We start from the raw sequence: 22,275 nt of genomic DNA on the forward strand, positions 1-22,275 counted from the left end.
ATAGACTGCGCCATGTGCAGGCTAGCAAAAGGCGGTATTTCACTCTGGCGGAGAGTGATAAACAACCAGCCAATCCACTCCTACCTGTCAAATTTCGAACTCAGCCTGTAACATGGCAGTTAGGAGCTGGCTGTTATCACTCTCGATTTTATTACTTTTTGAAGCTTGATACATCTGGCCCTAAACATCTCGTACCCACTAAGGGTGCAGGTACTCTTGGTTAGGAACCCCTGCCTTACAGTATAACAAGAAGTTATAACTGACAGTATAGAGACAGTAAATAGTTGAATGTTACTTTGCAAGTTTTGTAATGTGGAATCTAACAAGAAGTTGTTGTTTTTTTCCATCCTGGACAGACGTGGCAGAATTCTCGTTCAATTGCGACGCTTCTTCAGAGGGTGAAAACCAGGATCAAATCTATATGCTTTGTCCACACTTCCTACAGGAGACTAAAATTCATGTAAATATCATGTAAGATCATTGATCAGTGTGAAATGGTACAAATGGTTCTCTCCCAGCAGTTTGTGCAGTGATTAAATGATGCCAGGTATTAAGTACAAGAGATACCGCACAAGTACGCAGAAGTCATGTGAACTCGTATGGTGACATAACCAGTACCATCACCCAAGTCTGGGTTTCCCTTCGGGCCAGAACTAACTCCAGTTTGTAAACTGCATCTATGAGGGCTTTCATCGTGGACGTGGTGGTAACTGGATTCCTATTGCCTGATGTGATATGTGCCAACCAGAACCCCCCCAATATCCCAATTATGAGCTCACTGTGATTTTATTATATCTGTGTAATTACAAAGCCTGTTTGTATTTTATTTAGGTCAATATGGAATTTTTGCCATCAGAGGATCGTCCCACACTTTTACAGGCTGATCAAAATCTCCCCTACCTGCCGATAAAGAGCTTGGGGTACGTATAACGTTTGTGAACAACATAAATATTGTATTTAGGGGAGAACATAAAACCATACAGATTCACACATTGGACCTCATTTAGGAAGTGTACTGGTGTGAGCATTCACATTGATGTCATGATCTAGGGGTGATAATCAAAGTTTTGTCAACGTTGGTTGATGGCTTTGCCATCAGTGGCAGAGATGTGATGGTTTTGGGGTGAGAAGGCGGCTTGAAGCTGCTGTGTGCAGGGGAGAGGTGGGTAGACGCTACTATCTGGGTCCAGGGGAGAGTCAGAAGGGGGTCTCCTTCCTGCTGCCTGTGATGGAGTTTTGGGCCACCTTAAAAAATAATAATAATAAATATTATATAAGGGGGCACAAAACTCCCTTTGTGAGGCTCAGAACAAGTGAAAATATGCTTGAAGAGTGCCTGATGCCATCTGTCAAGCGTGGTGGAGGAAATGTGATGCTCTGGGGCTGCTTTGGTGCTGATAAAGTGGGAGATTTGTACAAGGTAAAATGGATTTTGAATAAGGAAGGCTATTGCTCCATTTTGGCCGTATGGTACACAAGAAGTGCCCATGAAGCCAATTCAGCTTGTGGGAGGAGCTTAAGGAAGTGTGTGGGGGCGGGGGAGGGGGGGGGGGTTCTTCAGATTATCTCATCAAATTAACAGCTAGAATGCCAAGGGCCTGCAATGCTGTAATTGCTGCAAAAGGAGCATTCTTGGAGGAAAGCTATGTTTGAAGGACAAGATCATTTCAAATAAAAATCATTATTTCTAACCTTGCCAGTGAATATGTTCTATTCAGTTTGCAACTCCTTTGATAAATAAGTCAGTTTTAATGTAAAACACAAAATTGTCTGAGTGAACCCAAACTTTTGAACAGTAGTGACTATTTTGAGGATCTCTCACGGCAACGTTGGCACTCCAAGGTATTTTATGTAAAGTAGAATATAAATGGAGGAGAAAGTGATGGTGTATGTTCCTATTTACAGAGGTGTTGGTGATGTTGCGACATCCTGCTATGAGCATATTGTTCATTGTCTTATGGGGCGCCCCTTGTCCAGACAACTCGTCTCCACGGCTTCAGGACTCCGCAGCGGAGCCATCCTCCTTTCTGGACCAAAGGTATCCGTGTGCGCCCCTTGTCATATTTTCATCAGCTGTCCCTGTTTTTAAAGTTGATCTTTCCATTTATGTCAGGGTTGCCTACTTTTAGTCTACTCTCCAGGGGAGAAGCCCGGAGAGGAGACTGTTGTAGACTTATGTAGACTTCATCAAGCCCCGCCCCCAGTACTGTAAATCTCGCCATTTGTGGGTCTTCAAGGAGGGGTGGTGCTTAATGGCGTGATTTGCATATTTAGCCCCGTCTCCTCCATGGAAAGCTGCGGCCAAGGAGATTCAGGGGGTTCCGGGAGGGTTGCCTACCTTTCCTTTCGGGAGCCTCCCGGCCATTCCTGGAGGGTAGGCAACCCAGATTTATGTATTATCATTAATATTATTATTTATTGTGATGTTTTCTTCCCAGGGTTGCGGGAAGTCCACTATAGCCAACGCATTATGTAAAGAGGCATCTGACAGCATGGAAGCTCACGTGGAAGAATTCAGCTGCAAACTACTAAAAGGTATCACATGTCACACAGTGTATAGATATGCTGCTGATTAGATATGCAGCCCAATCAGGGATCATTGGTCCCAAAGTACTGTAGCCTGTATGGACAGACATTAGATAAAGTCAGACGCTATTTGCATAGGTTTTTCACATCCATGTTTTCTCGTCGATTTATCAAATGATATCATCTGTAGCAGAATTCAGACTTGGCTAAATCCAGCGTATAATGGGTTATAATTGGGAGGCTTAAGTCCCAAAGCTACAACTGTGTATTTATATTGTGGGGCTGATTCAGCGTTAAGAGCAAAGAAACAGCAATTCAGTCACTTTGCACCTGGGTAACATCATGCTGCACTGCAGATGGGGCAGATGTACAGATATGTGCACAGAGATTTAGATGTGAGGGGGTGTGGCCAAACTGACATCTAAAGCTCGGTACACATTAGACGGTATCGTCCATGAAGGATATTGTTAACTATTTCCCTTGAACTAGCTGGAACTCTGAGCAAATCATGTAGTGCATACACATTAAAGACTAGTAAGCCTGCTCAAAGCAAAAGCTTTGGAAGCTAGTGTGCTACCTTCTGTGTTTGTGCATGTGTGAGAAAGATGTAATTTCACTCTCTGCCAGCAGAAGGCAGGGAACGCCCATGAAACGCTGGGCATTCCTGTGGGCGAGTACCCCGGCCCGCCACCCCCCATGCCCCCGCCCACCACCCGCAATGTTCGCTGTAGACGCACGCACCCGGTACATGCGCAAAATTGTGCGAAGGAATGCCAGCTACGAACGGACCAGACTAAGGTCCCGTGTGTACAAGGCATTACACTACAATTTAGATTTAAGTTTGATCCCACCCCAAAATCTAACTCTGCAAATGTTACATCTGCCCCACCTGCGGTGCAGCATGGTTTTGTCCATTTGCAAAAATTGCAGCCTTGCTAACAGGTCTGAATTAGGCCAATAGTGCGTATACCCTAGACGATGTGCACAAATATATAGTTAACGATATCGTTTTCGTGCGTATCATTTAAAAATCGTGTCTAACTTGCACCCAGCTTAAAAGCTGAACAGTATTTGTGGGCTAACAATCGCTATTTCAGATTCCATTCAGAATGTTCTCATTGTCTATACACAGTGGATCACCGATGGTCAGGCAGTGTGATGCATAACAGCATCTCCATACAAAACACAAAGGCAAGAGGCATCTATTTACACCTGACACCTGCTGATGCATTAGCATATTAGCTGTATGGTATTGGCACTTCACTGTGGCTGTGCAATATATGAACAACTCTGAATCAGGCCTAGAAAACGGCTGCGTCCACTGTGTGCGGGATGCATACAGTGTAGGGAATACTGAGTGATGTCAGCATTTGCATGTACTGCCACTAATATTTTATAACATGACCATCTATCAGGAAAGACACTGGAAAGCATATGCCAGACTCTGGAAGAAGGATTTGCCGAAGCATCCTGGAGGCAGCCAGCTGTACTACTGCTGGATGATCTGGATCAAATTGCCGGTGTCCCAGTAACACCGGAACTAGAGCACAGCCCAGAAGCTGCCCAGAGCAAGCACATTTCATACGGTATGTTGGCGCCCAAGCATTAGCTGGCTGCATGGTGTCCTCCAGTGTCACAGTGCACTGGTGCGTGAGCATGCACCGAATCAGAATATGCACTTGCTATATGTGGTTTGCATACTGTATGTTCAGTGCATGTACAGTTACATTGTATAGGGGAGCTTCAGAGTGCAAAGCCAGACAGGCCGAGTCATCTCTCATACACCCATCAGCCATTACAGTAAAACCACCTACCTAATATTGACTAGGTCCAGCTTATGCCACCAAACTGTTCTCATTTATGGAGGCATGGACTTCACTAGACCTCTGAAGGTGTCCTGCCCCAAGACATTGGCAGCAGATACCTAAGTCCTGTTAGTTGCGAGTCAGGGCCTCCAATGAGCTCATGTGCTCATTGTAGGCGCTTTCGGCAGTGGCCAGGGGTCAGCATGGGTACTCTGACCGGTCAGCGACTATACAGCCCCATATGCAGAAGTAGTTCTTCTGTGTGATAAGACCATCAGTAAGCTTTTGGTCCCTATGACTCTATGGCTGGTTCACCGATTGTCCTTCCCTTGACCACTTTTGGTAAGTACTAATCACTGCGTACAGGGAACCCCCCACAAGAGCTGCCGCTTTGGAGATGCTGTAACCCAGTTTTGTAGTCATCACAATTTCTCCCGTCAGTCGCTCTGATCCTTAGGCTTGACCAGTTTCCAACACTGTGGTGGTGTGGGCCGCACTGAGGTTTCACCTGCCAAGGGTGAAACCAAAGTGCCGACTCCTCTTCAGTGACAGGAGCTGGGAGCTTCACTGTAACATTACCTGCAGCACCCGGCACCTGTTACTGTGTAGAAGCCGGCGCTGCTCCCAGACACTGGTCTACGGAAAAGACCCCCAAAGTAACGAAATGGGACGACCCTACTTGTGAGGCCACACCCCTTACCCACAAATACATGCCCCCTTTTTTTAAGAGTACAGACATTAAATAGACTGCATCTGGTGTCAGCACTATTAGTGACGCCCCTGCCTTGATAGGGGGCATTGCAACAAGATAAAACATGTGGTTTTATACCCCTATGTCTATGTCACCAAATTACTAGAATAACTTCACAATCATAAAAACAGTACAATACAATCCTTTTAGCAGGTGACATAGACATAGGGGTATAAAACCACATGTATTATCTTGTTGCAATGCCCCCTATCAAGGCAGGGGCGTCACTAATAGTGCTGACACCAGATGCAGTCTATTTAATGTCTGTACTCTTAAAAAAAGGGGGCATGTATTTGTGGGTAAGGGGTGTGGCCTCACAAGTAGGGTCATCCCATTTTGTTACTTTGGGGGTCTGTATTGTACTGTTTTTATGATTGTGAAGGTATTCTAGTAATTTGTTACGGTGTTCATATTATCTGACCGAGAGAATGATCGTATCTTATATTTTACTTACAAAGTACATATTTTATTTTATTTAGTTCTCCAAGATCTCATGAAGGAAATTATTACCATGGACACTCAGATTGCGGTAATTGCTACCAGCAAGTCTGAGCGCTCCCTCAATAAGGTCCTCGTTTCTACTCAGGGAGTCCATATTTTCCAGTGCCTTCAGCCCATCCAACCGCCAGCTCAGGTACATGTGGTCTTCATGTACAATGATCATACAGTACTTGTGTATTGACAGTTAAGTCTTCTGTGACAGTATGGGGTAAGATGCTCCATTGTGTTTGTCTGATGTATCTGTCTGTCCACTTCTATCCAGTATAGATACCGCTGCATCTTGCCTTATTTGTTTTATGCACAAATGTGATTCCAAGGCTTGTAACTGTCCACCGAATTCATTTCAATGTCTCTGTTCCGGACGGTTCACCTTCATTTTTATGTTAATGCCTACACAGAGATGGAAGAGAACTGTACTGCACTGTGTACATAGTATATTGTCTAAGTTCCAGCAAAGGAGATCCTCAGATTGTGTATGTGACGTGTTTCTATCATATGTTTATTTGGTACTTATGTAATATCTGGGCTCCCGTTTTTCTTATGAGACCGCGTCCCCTCACCACGCTTCGGGCACGGTGGCTCGCTGCGCTCGCCACACTATATAAAATCAATTCCATGCGTAGTTGGATAGTAGGGGTATGAAAAAATGGGGTGCATTTAACATGGGAGCCCAGATAATACATAAGTACCGTTTATTTTATAGAAAGAACGATCTGAGATGATACGTTGCATCATAGAAAACAGACTTGCTCGTGATGTCACAGAGTTTAAGGACTTAGATCTCCACCAACTTGCTAAAGAAACAGAGGGTTTTGTAGCCAAAGATTTTGTTATGCTTGTGGAACGAGCCATAGAATCCAGTGTTTCCTCCAGGAAGGTGTACTGCAAACAAGGTAATCCCTTTTCCTAGCTTTGGTTACTTTACCTGCATAAAATAGTGGGGCAGATGTATTAAGCCTTAAAAAGAGATAAATGTGAGCGTGATAAAGGGCCAGATGCACTAAGTGATAAAATGGAGAGTGATAAACAACCAACCAATCAGCTCCTGACTGGCATTTTTTAAACACAGTCTGTGACATGACAGGTAGGAGCTGATTGGTTTGTTGTTTATCACTACCCTTTTTTAGCACTTTTTGAAGCCTAGTGCATCTGGCCCAAAGAGCGATAAATGTCCATCCAGTTAGCGCCTAACTATCATTTTTCATACACAGCCTATAACTTGTCAGTGAGGAGCTGTTTGGCTGGACATTTATTACTCGTAATCACCCTCCTGTTTATCTTTTTAAGGCTTAGTTCATCTGCCCCGCCACCTTTATTCCACATAGTATAAATTCATTTAGATCTGTCATAATATAAATCTGTATGTTCCAAGCAGCTGTTGTATGTTCTTAATAAACATATCTACCTCCAGTTATCCCCACAGCTTAGGAGACAGTCGCTGCCCATGATACTCTCATTGGACAAGTCCCATAAACAACTTCTTTTTACAGGAGTTCATATGGAAACACTAGAGGCTAAATGTACTAAGATGGGAGTTCTGTTAAAGATTGGATATTGTAATTTGGCAACCAAACATATTCTATCCTTTATCTTCTAGAAGGTGCTCAAACATATAAGAAGTAGAATTTGATTGGTTGCTAATGGCAACATCCCATCTTCAAAGGAACTCGCATCTTAGTAAATTTACCCCTAGTAGAAGTGTTAATGAACCAACAATTGCTAAGCCAAAATAATCAGTTAGGACTGGCTACATACAAATGGAAGGTCTGATTCAGAATCACATGCTGCATTGGGCTGTATTCAATGTGGCCGACAAGGGGGTTAAACAAACGACCCTCGCCATTTAACCCTCGCATCGGGCGCTCACCCTATTCTACGTTCCGGGGGAATTCCCTCTGTCAGAGGACAGCGAGGATTCCCCCAAACAGCGAGGCTCGCGGCTAATGCAGGGAGCCAGCTGCATTTATTCGCGAACCTCGCTGTTTTAGCTGCCGCATGCGCCGTTTCCCCGTCGCTGCAAAAACCTAGCGGGGTGTGCAGGGGGTCAGATGAATACTGACCGTGCGAGCTGTGACCGCGATCAGTCAGCACTGCTCGCTGTCACAGCTCACAAAAACCATTGAATATACCCCATTGTCTGCTTGACAATAGCCGTGAGTGCACTCTCTTCTGAATAATCCACAATTTCCTAAAGAAAAACTTATTTCTATTTAAGTTACCTTTATTCCTATTAACCCCTTACCGACGCAGCCTGTTTTTGCCTTCCTGACAGAGGCCTTTTTTTCAAATCTGACATGTATCACTTAAGTGGGGATAACTTTTTTTTGCTTTTACTTATCCCAGTGATTTTGAGATTGTTTTCTCGTGACACATTGTACTTTAAGTTAGTGGTAAATTTTGGTCGATACAGTCTGTTTTTTTTTGTGAAAAATACCAAAATGTCGTAAAAAAATTGAACATTTTGCAATTTGCAAAATGTTAAATTTTCTGCTTGTGAGACAAATAATCATACCACTCAAAATAGTTAATAACTAACATAGACCATATGTATACTTTATTATTACATCATTATTTCAACCTGCTTTTAATTTTTTTGGACACTAGGGGGCAGCAGAGTCAAAATTATACACATAACACCGTAAACGCTGCTTTTGGCTGTTCACGTTTGAACAGCCAATCGCAGCGATCGCTGAGGGGGGGGGGGCATCGGTGCCCCCCCTGGGCAATGAGGGAAGATGTCTGCTGTCAGGGACAGCAGACATCGTCCCTCTGTCACCGCGTCTATAGACGCTAAAGTCATGACGTACATTTACGTCATGTGTCGGGAAGTACATCCCGACCATGACGTAAATGTACGTCAAATGTCGGGAAGGGGTTAATAGCATGCTATTATTTTTTACTGACTGAATTATTCTGCTTTTGTAGAGTTAGTTTTGTCAACATCTGACTTCCAGAAAGCTCGTAAAGGCTTCACGCCCATTTCGCTGAGGAATGCCAATTTACATAAGCCAAAGGAACATGGCTGGAACATGGTGGGAGGATTACACGGTGTACGCCAGGTTCTGAAGGACACCATTGAATTACCTGCCAAGGTGCAGTCTTTGTGTTCAATCTGATTAACACTAAACCCATTTTAGCTACTATCCGGTTGTTCCAAAACACAATTATCATCTTAGGGATCAGATCTGTATTACATGGTCTTAACCAGATCATTTTTCACAGTATAATATAACTTTTATATCTTTTGTGCATTATATAGAAAGAGCAGACATTTTAAATTTTGTCTTTAAGATTGTGGGTCCGTATAGCTTGGAGCACTTTTTTTGTTTTCAGCCTTCATCTTCTGCATGTAAATATGGTTCTAGTGTTGAAGCGGATTGTCAAAATGCTCATCAGAGTACCGACAACCACCCAAGGTGTATTTTAGGCACAAGTGTCTGGTCTATTCCTTCATGTAATTATCTTATGGAAGGCAGAGCTGCTTAGGATCGGGCAGTGTCATCATGTGAGGAAGGAACTTGGGAGGCAGCAGGAAGTCACTGACCGAGAGTTATATAGTGGAAGGAGCACGATCCTTCCAGCAGCACAGAGTATATCAGGAGATGAGTGAGTTGTTGTTAGTGAGGACAGGACTGCATTATGACATAATGTGAGAATAGGGACAACTGGAAGCCACAGACTGAGAGTTATAAAGTGGAAGGAGCAGGGTAGCTCTGCAGCACAGTGCATATCAGGAGTTGAGAGAGATGTGTCAGGGCTGTATGTGATAGGGGCAGTGACATGATGAGAGGAGAGGAATGGAGGCAGGTGGAAGCCATAGACTTGCAGTTATATATAGTGGAAGGAGCAGGGCCCCCAGCAGCACATCAGTTTATCAGGAGATAAATATTGTATTTGTGTGACAGAGATGCATATTCCATTATGTGCAGTGAATAGAGACTATTGGATACCACAGACTGAGAGTTATATATATAGAAAGGAGCAGGATCCCCCAGCAGCACAGTGTAAATCAGGAGATGAAGTACCGCCAGTGACCACTAGGGGCCACTAGACAGACTAAATTACTCCTTTGTGTGCTAAAAAATTTCAAAACAGATTGTAAAAGCAATTTTCCAGGGACACTGATTTGTTTTAAACTTGCTGGATATGTAGAGAGGGAGCTGTGAATGCAGAGATTGGAGGTCAGAGCAGATAGAGACTGGGGGTGGGGTGGAGAATTTGTGGTCTGAAAACTGTCACAGCTCAAAGTGAAAGTCATGGATGGACTTTTAACTAGTATATTCATATTTTGTGCAGTACATAAGTGGCCTTTAATGTGTTTGTATATATACATATCTGCCTTTGGCGCATGTGCTGTATGCAGATATCCTAAGTGACCATTAGACTGTCCCATTGAATGTGTGTTGCCATAATACTGCTGCAGTTTGTCATTGTGTGAGTCATTGTTTTACAGTATCCAGAGTTATATGCAAACCTTCCAATACGGCACAAATCCGGAGTTCTGCTGTATGGGGCTCCGGGCACTGGGAAGACTTTGCTGGCCGGTGTTATTGCTCACGAAAGCGGGATGAATTTCATCAGCATTAAGGTGAGGGGCTGCGGCCCCATTGTGTAACTCTATAAGGAATGGCTGAAAACAATAATAATGTTATTTATAGTAAACTGAGTCAACAGGAACAGTATAGGGGCGGGGGAAAGGAGAAGAGGAGGGGGTATCGTCGTCATGCCCTTAGGATGTCGAGTTCTGTGTTTAGTGCTAAATAAGTTTTTAACCTCTTGAGTGATAAATTTTCCGGGCTCAGCTGCACTGCCGCAGTGGGCTGTACCGGGAAATTTCCGGACATACCACAAATATGAAATAGGTGCGCGCCAGTGGTGTCCAGGTGTGCACCACTGGCGCAGAACCTCTAGAGCCCCCCCTCCCCAATCACCCCCCCAACCCTCCATCACCTGTGCTCCGGCGATCACACGCCAGAGCTCTTCAAACACCACTCCCCCGCCTGCCGCCATACTTTTAGTAGCAGTGACGTCGGCGGCAGGCTCGGGGATGTTCGGGGCTGCTCGGGGGGACTTGGGAGCGCTCAGGCACCCGAGTCCTCCCGAGCGGCCGCGAACATCCCCCAGCCTGCCACCGACGTCACTGTTCAATGTGACAGAGGCAGCGGGGACACTAGCAGCGGCAGGGAAGCTCCGGCGTACTAACGCCGGAGCAGAGGTGAGGGCGGGGGGGCTTCCCACTGTGGCTGGTTTTGCTGGGGCAGGACAAACCTGCCCTGGTAGGTTTGTCCTGCCCCAGCAAAACCTATAACTCAAGGGGTTAAGGTGAGCCGCTTCAAACCATGTGGCAGAAAACCCAGAGGATGACATTTGCAGTGTAATAACCACAGCCATGTAAAAATCTGGGATCCGGCTGTCTTTCTGGGCTTCTCACGGAGAGGCAAATTTCAAAGTAGACAAGTATGTGCTATAGGTAACAAACAAATAAGAAGTAGAATCTGTCGAAGGCCTTCTCCAAGTCGTGGGCGGGTCTGGAGTGGGCAGCATGATTGAGGTCTATAATATTGGATGTGTTGTCCTTAGCTTCCTGGCCAGGGACAAAGCCCACCTGGTCACCATGGGCCTTATTTTGGTTCATTTTTTCTGACAAAATCCTTCTTAGATGGGCAAAACCATGTGCACTGCAGGTGGGGCAGATGTAACATGTGCAGAGAGAATTAGATTTGGGTGGGGTTTTACTTCAAAGTGAGATCTATATTGCAGTGTAAAAATAAAGCAGTCAGTATTTTCCCTGCACAGAAACAAAATTACTCACCCAAATCTAATTCTCTCTGCACATGTTACATCTGCCCCCCCTGCAGTGCACATGGTTTTGTCCATCTAAGAAGGATTTTGTCAGAAAGAATGAACCAAAATAAGGCCCCATGTATCTCAGCAGGAAGAAGAGGGCCTAAGTTTCACATCACTATTAATAAGGAGATAGGCCTGTAACTACAGCGTTGCGCAGGATCTTTGCCTTCTTTGGGTATTACAGAAATGTAGGCATCTAGCTTTTGAGTAGAGAAGCCAACTTCTCAGGACACAGAGTTACAGGCCTCCAAAAACAGAGGCAATTAAGAGGATTTAGATGCTTAATAGTAACAACCTGGAAAGCAGTCTGGACCTGAGCTGTTACCCACTGGAGTGTCCGAAAGAGCTGCCTCTAGTTTCTCAATCAAGAATGGCTGTTCCAGGAAGCTTAGGTCAACATCCAAAAATTGTGGGAAATCCTATCTCTTGCAAGTAGTTTTTCTCCATCAATTTCGGGTCAGGGGCAGTAAAAGTGGACTGATCAGGTCTTAGGTTGTAGAGGGCAGCATAGTAATGTTGGAATGATTCACAAATCCGACTTTTATAAGGCATACTTGCCTGCTGTCCGCCACTTGATGCCAGGAAGTGAGGTAGGAAACAGGATGTGGGTGTGACTTGATCGCAAGTTGCTTGGAAAAAGTGGGCAGGGACATTACATTACCTAGCAGATCATAATTAATATTTGGGGCCCCACACACACAGAATGTAAAGACGGCTATTCTAGGGCCTGAATCCAGCCTTTTATATGTAACTTAAATATTGTTATTTGTATCCCTCTAGGGACCTGAACTTCTCAGTAAATATATTGGAGCAAGTGAGCAGGCAGTGCGGGATGTCTTTATAAGGTAAAGGCTTTACATATGTTAAGTAGTTTTCATTGTTAGAAATATAAAAAAGCTAAGTACCACAAATACAGTTAAAGCTGCTGTATAAGGGAGTGTGTAAAGCTCCCTGTATTAAACATGCAAAGAAGAAGCAAAAAGGTATACAGCGCTAGGGTTTGACTGAATGATAACGATCACAATTTACCAATTAAATACATTTATTACATATTAAAACAAACATGACAATAATAATAATTACAGAATTCTTTAAAAAAAACTGGGGGAATGAAAAAAATGATGGTTAAAAAAAAAAAAAAATATTTATGTTTAAAAGTCAGTTTTTGCTGGCATAAATTGCTCCATTGGGTTAGTAATTCTAGCAGCAGTTTATGTGCACCAGCGTGGTTTATATAATTATCAGAGATGAAGTTTGATATGTGCATCTCCTATATTTGGAGGAAATTGTAAAAGGTCCCGGAGATTACACAGCATACGGATCCAAATTTATTCAGTAAAGGAGGCAGAAATTGCAGATTGAATGGTATAAATATACCTGGCTGTATCACTGCGTGTATGGCTGAGGTTGTGGAATCCTGTGTCTTTGAAGAAGCCTGTCCGGAAAGTCTGGTATGACAAGGTGCAAACTGGAGCAAAGTGGGTAAAAGCTTGATGCGTTTCGACGTGTTAACACGTCTTCATCAGGAGCAATAATGACTGGTATGTCCAGGGAAGCTCTATATATACCCTGTATTAATTGGAGAAATATTTCCTGGTGTGATGGGGAAAAAACCATATGATCATATATACATCAAAATAAACAAAAATACATGGTACTTGTTTCCTATCTGGGCGCCCGCTAAGTTAATTGCGCACCATGCTATTCTCCGTATAAAAATCGGATCGCATCGCATCGGATACCACAAATACACATACACGATATTGAACGATGCGATGCGAGCCGATTCGATTTCCCATAGGAAACAATGTTAAATGGATCAATTTACCCAAATCAGCATAGGGAAGAATGGTAAATGGGCCAGAAACCCCAAAAAAATCCACAGAGCAGTGGAATGTCCCCCCAAAAGTAGTTGACGCCACCCCGCCATCAACGTGAACCCGAAGTGTGACGAGCGCAGCGAGCCCGCGAGGGGCGGCGGTACGCGTCCTCCGACCTTTTCATGCCCTACTATCCACTAGGGCGTGGAGTGAGAATAGAATAGTGTGGCGAGCCACCGAGCCCGAAGCGTGGCGAGCGCACGCGGATACCTTCACAGGTAAACGCGTCCCTTCGCGGGCTTCCCAGGTGTCCGCGTCGCCATGGACACCTGGGAAGCCCGCGAGGGGACGTGTATAACTGTGAAGGTATCCGCGTCCCCTCGCGGGGCTCGCTGCGCTCGCCACGCTTCGGGCTCGGTGGCTCGCTGCGCTCGCCACACTATTCTATTCTCACTCCACGCCCTAGTGGATAGTAGGGAATGAAAAGGTCGGAGGACGCGTACCGCCGCCCCTCGCGGGCTCGCTGCGCTCGCCACGCTTCGGGTTCACGTTGATGGCGGGGTGGCGTCAACTACTTTTGGGGGGACATTTCAATGTTCTGGGGTGTTTTTGGCCCATTTACTATTGTTCCTATGATAATTTGGCTAAATTGAGCCATTTCACTTTGTTTCCTATGGGAAATCGGATCGCATTGCATCGTATACCATCGTACATCATCGAGTACCAAATCCGATGCGATGCGATCCGATTTCATTACGGTGCCGTACGTAGAAAACCTGGGCGCCCAGATAGGAAACAAGTACCAAATACATATATAAATGTTTAATAATCAAATGCATGCACAGGAGGAAAGGTTTAAATCTATAATAAATAACTAAACAGTGATAAAACACATAAATGTGTAGTTTGGAACGATAAGGTATAAATAAAGTTGTATGTCAGATAGAAACATAGAATTTGACGGCAGATAAGAACCACTTGGCCCATCTAGTCTGCCCCTTTTTTAAACATGTTACCTCAAACCATATTTGATCCTTATATTTTTGTAAGGATATCAATATGCCTATCCCAAGCATGTTTAAATTGTACTACTGTATTTGCCTCTACCACCTCTGATGGGAGGCTATTCCACTTATCTACTACTCTTTCTGTGAAGTAATTCTTCCTCAAATTTCCCCTGAATCTTCCTCCCTCTAGTGTCAGTGCATGTCCTCGTGTTCTGCGGCTCCTCTTCCTGTGAAGAATGTCTCCCACCTGTACCTTGTTAAAGCCCTTGATATATTTGACCGAGGTCGGTCACGTGATGCAGGAAGTAAATGAGTAGTATTGAACAAATGAGTAAAAAGAGATCTAGAGCGCTCTATTAAAAGATAATCACCATATCTATGTGGGGTCCCCATTGCTGATAAAGAGGTTATGATCTATAGCGTTAAGACGCCGTTATTGCGGCGACACATCCCGGTGTAACCACCGTGAATGGCAAATGTGACGTCCGGGTGTAGCGGAAGTGATTTGTCCGCCCATGCCTTAAGACTGGCGGAAGTGTGTATTTTTTTTTAACCGCTGTGGTTGGCAGAAATGGCGTCTGGGGTGGCGGAGAAAGTCTATCCGCCTTTGCATAGAAACTGGTTGGCGGAAGTATGTACTAATAACCGCATGGTTGGCAGATACCTATATTTTATATACATAATGGTCAAGCTAATGTCCACATTATGGTGCATATTTAGTTAACGACAAAACGACAATATATGTTATAATAAGACATCCTGATTAACAAATATCTGTGTTGGACAGATTCTATTCAAACCGAATATAGGAGATGCATAGATCAAACTTCATCTCTGGTAATTATATAAACCGCACTGGTGCACATGAACTGCTGCTATAATTACTAACACACTGGAAAAACTGACTTTTAAACTTTGTTTTTTTACCCTCATTTTTTTATTCATTTTTTCATTCCCCACTTTTTTAGAGAATTCCCCTCCACAGAGAATAATAGAGTTTTACTCAACCTGTTTCAAATTCAGAATCTGGGTTGTTTCTTCCATCCCTGGTTCAACCTAAAGACACTCCATACGCACCTCAGAGTTTCCATATTCAGAATGGAATCGCTCTGCTCCGTCATGCAGACCTTGGAGTTGGGTGATTACATGGCCTCCTGGAACATCCAAGATGCCTACTTACATATACCCATATAGGAGGTTTATCAATGGTTACTCCAGTTTGCGGAACAGAAGGATCGCTTCTAGTTTCTATTGGACTTTCAACAGCACCCAGAGTATTCATAAAAGTCATGGACATGACGGCAGTTGATCTTCACGTCTGGGAGAATAAGGATTTTGCCGTATCTTAGTGATGTTCTCCTTCTGGCCCAGGTAACGGTCTCTCACTGTGTCTTGTGATTACAGAGCCCAGGCTGCTAAACCCTGCCTCTTGTTCTTTGATGAGTTCGACTCCATAGCACCACGGCGTGGCCATGATAATACAGGTGTGACTGACAGAGTGGTCAACCAGATGCTGACACATCTGGATGGGGTGGAAGGATTACAAGGTAAGAGCATGATTACAAAGCAGGGAGCAGGCTGCACTTCTCATACCAGGTTTCTTCATAACGTTTATCCATTGTCTGCTTGTAGGAGTTTATGTTCTGGCAGCCACCAGCCGCCCAGATTTGATCGATCCGGCCCTGCTCAGGCCTGGACGCTTGGATGAGAGTCTGTACTGCCCACCGCCAGACCAGGTATCAATATCTTCAAATGTTTATTGTACACAATCTAAAAAAATGAATTAGCCAAATTTGACATTGTATAAGAGTTTTATTTATTTATTAACAGTTTCTTATATAGCGCATACATATTCCGCAGCGCTTTACAGAGCGTAGTTATTAGCAAAAACACATAACGAATTACAGCACAAGACAGTTTAGGACATGGTTAATATGGATAGTTGCATCAGTGGACAGGACACTGAAGCAAGCATCAGTAGTGTTCCCGCTAGGCTGTTTTAGCGGGGCGCTGCGCCCTGCCCGATTTTTACAGGGCAAAATGCGCCCTGCCCTGCTAGCAGCGCCCCGCTAAAACAGCGTGGTGCCTGCCCTGGCTGTGTGCACGGGGAAGCGCAGCACCGCCTTAGACGGCGATTCCCAGCGCTTCCCCGACAGCACGGTAACTTCGGCGGTGCCGGCCCTGCCTCCTTTAGTGACGCGCCGGGCCCGCCCCTTTTCGCGACGTCGCGGCCCGGGCACGCCCTTTTTCGTGACGTCGCTGCCCGGGACCGCCCACAATTGTGACGTCGGCGGGCCCGGTCTGCCCCCCTTGCGCTGCGGCGCCCTGCCCGCCCTCATTTCTAGAGGGAACACTACATCAGGGTGGCAGAGGTTTATATATATTCTAAGAAAGGCACATGAGGAGAGAGGGCCCTGCTCGTGAGAGCTTACATTCTAAAAAGGGAGGGTTAGACAGACAGGGGTGTTGTGGATAATATCCAATTTCAAATCCTTAGAAATACAGTCAGCATTGCAAAGTTGCAGGACTTCGTCACAGGATGGCCTCGCACTTGCGTACCAGGGGCCGTATGCATGCGCTGTGTATCGAATTTGCAGCCGTGCGATCTGGTCTGAATTGGGCCCATAGCCTTGTTGTTCCCGCAATATGTTCCAGAGTTCACAGCTTTCTCCTATGCAAATGTGTCCTTATACATCTAGACTCAATACGCCATCACCACAAGATGCCTGGCGTGAGTGAGCCACCATCAGGTCCTGTGCAGTTCTGCTAACATCGAGTGTCTTTGTTTTGCGCCTTATTCGCATCATTATCTGAATAAGACGCACAAGTAGTCTATGCTCTGGTTGTACAATGTCCGGAGATTACAGGAAAACTCTTAGAAGTTTGAGCGTCTACAAAACATGGGCGTCTACAAATCTGCTCAGATCAGACTACTGTATGGGGGGGTTTAGGATGCACATTCGTGTTTACCTATAAATATACCAGAATGGATTAAATCCCTGTTTTATTATTCTGGTAGTTTTGTGCTTTTATTTTACTACAGGTGTCCCGATATGAAATCCTTAAAGGTCTCAGCCATTCCATGTCGTTAGACGATGATGTGGACTTCCAAAATATTGCCAGTTTGACGGAGAACTTCACAGGAGCGGATCTGAAAGCCCTGCTATACAATGCTCAGCTGGAGGCTATTCACTCTAGACTCGCGCCAAGCCCGCCACAAGTACAGCCATCCATTTGCTCTTTTTTTTTGTCATTCTTTAAACTAGCTCATTGCAGATTGAACCGGTTGCAATACTTAACTGGTTGGAACATCTATATGCTGTATGGCCTAAAGAAAACAAATGTACAATGGATCTGTGTTATAGAATTGGAGGGGGCTGAATTTTATGTGTAGCACATGATTTTACGGGTTCCGCAGCTATTCAATACTGTGCCACCGCAGTTCTGGTAGTTATTTTATTGGTTTTAGCACATATAACCGCGAGACTAGGAAATGTACTCTGACCTTTATATAAAAGAGGTGGGGAATTGGAGATATAAGAATGTGAAAGATACGTCTATAGTTGACTATTGATCTTTTCAGGATAATGGGTCTGGACAAGACAGTGATGCTAGCCTATCATCCATGATATTCCTGAACCACAGCAGTGCATCGGACGAGTCAGGTGGAGAGCCGGACAGTGCTCTAGACCAGTCTCTCACATCTCTGGATATGATCAAGATTCCTCCAGAAGATTCCAAGTCCAACATATGGCGACTGTATTTTGGTAGCTCCAATGAATCCGAGCTGGGAAACGGCAGCTCAGATCAGGTATTTTCCACATTATAGTCTATTTATTATATGGGGGCAGAGGCCCTGGCTGTATTCTTCCCAATAAACAAGCCATGGGGAGAGTTGTTATATCTTTCATACTAAGGCGTCCGCATTGGTCAGTGGTAATGTTGGAAGGTAAGTATATTCATCCACTAAAAATGTTTAGATTTTATAATCAATAAAATATTTTCGCTGTTAGTCAGGGTATGCAGTCATCAATGGGGTCATTCAATATGGGATTTCGACTGTCGGAATATCCCAACAGTCGGAATCCCCGGGTGTTTTTGCTCAGTTTGACTGTAACTTGACAGCTGGAATTCAATGCTCTAACTGTCGAGAGTCAGAAACTGGGCGGATCGGCTGAAACTGACACGGATTGTCAAAAAAAAGGCAGTGAATTAGAAAATCCACGGCCGTTTCCGACAAAACCAATCAGGAATATTGGCACATATTGAATACCCCATATGTCGGCTACTAAAGACGCAGCCGAATCCGACCGAAAAAATTGGATAGCAAAAATTACTGTTTTATACAAGGCAAAAAGAAATCTATTTGTCACCAAAATCTAATTAAAAAAAACGAAAACATATACAACTGGTGAATCATTCAGTTAGTATGCTGTAATTCTTAGTGGTGGCCCATAGCAACCAAATCAGATTCTAGACATTACCTCCACTTCTATAAATCTGTACTTTTACAAAATATACCCCTGAATGTGTAGAATGTGACTTCCAAGAATGTTGACTGAGGGAGTTACGTGCAGTGACAAAGGGACAATTCAGATCTGATTGCAGGGCTGCGATAGTGCACAGTGGCCGATGATCGATGAGCTGCGCTTGTGTACGGGCTGCAATGTGTAGGTGGGGGGGGGGGGGGGGTGGTAACCGGACATTGAGTGATAGTGTTTAGAAAAACGCAAGTGTGGCCGAAAAAAGAAAGGTGTGATGACAAAAACACAAGCATGCCAAGCCGAGTTTATGTCGTCAGCTTAGGGCCGGATATGTGTATTTTCAGTTCAGGCACCAAGTAAGCTTTAAAAAGTGATAAATTGGAGAGTGATAACAACCAGCCATCCAGCTCCTACCTGTTTGGGTTTGAAAAATGACAGGTAGGAGCTGATAGGCTGGTTGAAGCTTGATACATCTGACCCATAGAGAGAGCAAGTGATAACTTCCTTGAGAGCAACTGTTACCAACTGTGACTATTTGTTATTTATAAATGGCCATAAGCCTGCTGAACATACAGCGGTTTTCAGTATTGTGCATATTGTTAAAGAAATAAAGTATACATTATATAAAGTATATAAACGGCACATGAAACAAGGACCAGCTGACAAGTTGGAACGGGTATGGTTCGTTGTGTCAACTCAATGAAGGTTGATATACATTAGGTTGACCACTGAAGGTCGACAGAGCTAAGGTTGGCACCTGAAATAGGTCGACATGGCTAAAGGGCCCCCTACATTAGGTCGACTTGTCGGACCTTCTTCCCAAGCAACTCCACGGGACAGGTCAGATACGATTTGGCAGTTGATGTGCCATTTTTTACATGTGATAAATCGTATGCGATTTATCACATGTAAAATCCCGGGAAGTTGCAGACGGAGGCAGCGGTGGGAGCCAGGAGCCGGGCGGGGGGGACACAAATAGACGGTGGGGGGGAGCAAGGCGGAGGGACACAGATAGGCTGGGGGGTAGCTGGGAGAATTAAAAAAAAAATACCCATACAAATGAATGGGAAGCCACTGATTGGCTGAAAGCTCTCTCAATCAGCGGCTGGCTATTCATTTGTCTGGGTTTTGTTTTTTATTCGCCCAACTTTCCCTGCTGTCTATTTGCATTCCCCCCCCCCCCCCCCCCGCGCCTATTTTTGTCCCCCCCCGCCCTGCTCCCCCTATTGCCTCTCTTGCAGCCCAGCTCCCGGATCTCCCCGCCGCCTCTCTGCGTGTGCCCCCCCTCCACCCGGCTATTGCAGTCCCCCCCATCATGTGCAATACATCGTGGATGCCTAAAAGCACCCATGATGAGCCGTCCGGCTCCGATCCGATGCGCATGGGACCGTTCATCGGATCGGATGTCATACACATGCGATTTGGGATGATTTCACAGCCAAATCCATCAGAATCGGGTTAATTCTGGTCCAAATCGTATAGTGTATGGGCACCTTAAGGTCGACACGGACAATGGGAAGGTCGACAGCCAAAAGGTCAACATGAGTTTTCCAGATTTTGTCGACATGGACACCGTCTCGGTGTACCAAGTCCTCACGCATGGCTTGCTGCGCTCACCAGTCGTCTACATTACATTGAGGCCTCACATTGTACACATACCTTTATTCTCAGAGTAACATGTCTCCTTCAATTGTCTTTACAGACCTGCCACAGCTTATCTGGAAGCAATTCCATTACACATGATTTCACTGGCATGTCTGTAGGAGAATTAGTGCCTTGCCAACCTCTAGTGTTCATTACATCCTCAACAGAAGACCAACAGGAGTTCTGTCAGAGTCTAAACGCTGAGATCACTGTTACCAACTCCGTGAATGTGGTATAACAACTTTCCAAATGCTTCTCTTTTCTACACCTCTGATCCTTCTCGTATTGTGGATCACACACGCACCGTACTATCCTGCACACAACCCTCCTAATACAGAACATATTGTACAGAGGGTATGTTCCAATCTGGAAAACACACATAAGAGCACTTCCCCCAGCCGTGCCAGCAGCCTTTGATTTGAGCCTGCAGAATCATGGGAGCCAATGTGGGGGGAGGAAAAGTGTCCAAAATTGTCAATATGGTACTTGGAAAAGAGATCTTATGTGGTGGGGTTTACTGTATTGTTCAACTTATTGAATATTGATATTCAAATTATTAGGCCTGGTTTAGGGATTTAAATACCGACGCCCTTTTACATTTGCATTTTTTTTTATACTCTAATAACGCATCTTTTTAACTCCCTCCATTCATATAACATAACGTTACAATGCGCATAAAGAAACAAACAGAGAATTGCTTACCCATCATAATATACAGGCTGGTGGATGTAGCCTCAGGCTATGCATTGGTTCAGCCCAATGTGCTTCTCAGTTCTCAGTAGTGCAAGTAGAGTTTATTTTCCCATACAGGAACAGAATGCATGGACGGCAATGAGCCTTATATTTTTTTGGGTACTTGTGTAGTTTCACGGCGGCAGTTACGTAGTTAGCGCAGCGTCCCTGTCAGAATCAGCGTAGTCTTCCCGCGACCAGTGTAGTCAGAATCAGAGTAGTGTTCCCGCAGCTCGCTTAAGTAGTTAGCTTAGTCAATAGAGTGTGTTCCCACGTCCGCTTAAGTAGTTAGCGTAGTCAGTCAGGCGTCCCTGTCAGTATCTGTTCCCGTCCGTTGGTGGCTAGCCGGAGCTTACATAGCTAGCATAGTCAGTCAGCGTTACGCAGTTAGCGTAGTCAGTCAGCGCTTATTACATTGTGTGGGAACCATTGACCATTTTAACCTGCCTCACATGACAGGTGTGAATGTGTTCCTGAAACACCCCCACTATCCACGCCATCCCAAAGCGTGGTGAAGCAGGGCTGCCGCGGAGACACTACACTTACTACGCTAGGCAGCCGTTGGGCTATGCAGACAACGTAGCTTAGGCTGCTGCCGTGAAACTACACAAGTACCGTTTTTGTACTAATATTATATGCAACTGGTCTACTAATCATAACCAACCCTTTGTAAGCGCATTCCTTTACATTGAGGTACATCTCACAGTACAAGGGATTATTAACGTAATCCTACAACAGCAATATGTACAGGAATTCTTTCTTGCTCTCTTAACGTGTTCTCATGCACCATACATTAGTCCGGAGTTTCCCACAGAGCCAGTATGTATTTGTACAGCAGTACCACACAGTAATGAAGTGTACATTGTCAAGTAAATCCTAAATTTCATTTCGGATCGAGCCTCCCATATCCGAAAACTTGTTTCATGTACAATTGAAAAAAATAATGTATACTTCAGGCTGTGTGTATAAGTTGTATATGAAACATAAATGCATCCTCTGTCTGGATTCGGGTCCCATCTCCGGAATCCAGTCTCATTTCAACATTCAAATCTTCCAAAATATGGAAAAATCCAAAATATTTATGATCCTGAGCATTTTTGATTATAAAGGGGGGGTATTCAATGTTGGGCCCCGACTGTCAGGCTGGCCTGACAGCCA

The 22,275-nt window shown here is 44.7% G+C and overlaps 1 protein-coding gene across 2 annotated transcripts in view; it reads left to right on the top strand.

Moving 5' to 3' along the window:
• Nucleotides 1-22,275, top strand: part of PEX1 (peroxisomal biogenesis factor 1) — a 47,756-nt gene that overhangs the window by 21,441 nt on the left and 4,040 nt on the right. Inside the window, exons 8-22 of one of the 2 annotated variants that reach the window (XM_083189458.1) lie at nt 357-460; nt 832-920; nt 1,906-2,038; nt 2,439-2,535; nt 3,942-4,112; nt 5,562-5,716; nt 6,287-6,476; nt 8,509-8,675; nt 10,037-10,171; nt 12,211-12,275; nt 15,662-15,804; nt 15,890-15,993; nt 17,301-17,477; nt 17,841-18,068; nt 20,444-20,617. In XM_083189458.1, the coding sequence (XP_083045584.1) occupies nt 357-460; nt 832-920; nt 1,906-2,038; nt 2,439-2,535; nt 3,942-4,112; nt 5,562-5,716; nt 6,287-6,476; nt 8,509-8,675; nt 10,037-10,171; nt 12,211-12,275; nt 15,662-15,804; nt 15,890-15,993; nt 17,301-17,477; nt 17,841-18,068; nt 20,444-20,617 (2,132 nt within the window). The remainder of the gene's footprint in view (nt 1-356; nt 461-831; nt 921-1,905; nt 2,039-2,438; nt 2,536-3,941; nt 4,113-5,561; nt 5,717-6,286; nt 6,477-8,508; nt 8,676-10,036; nt 10,172-12,210; nt 12,276-15,661; nt 15,805-15,889; nt 15,994-17,300; nt 17,478-17,840; nt 18,069-20,443; nt 20,618-22,275) is intronic. The other variant, XM_083189459.1, reaches the window with a different exon arrangement.

Source organism: Crinia signifera, chromosome 5, assembly GCF_055691185.1.
Source record: "Crinia signifera chromosome 5, ASM5569118v1, whole genome shotgun sequence".
Lineage (NCBI taxonomy): Eukaryota > Metazoa > Chordata > Amphibia > Anura > Myobatrachidae > Crinia > Crinia signifera.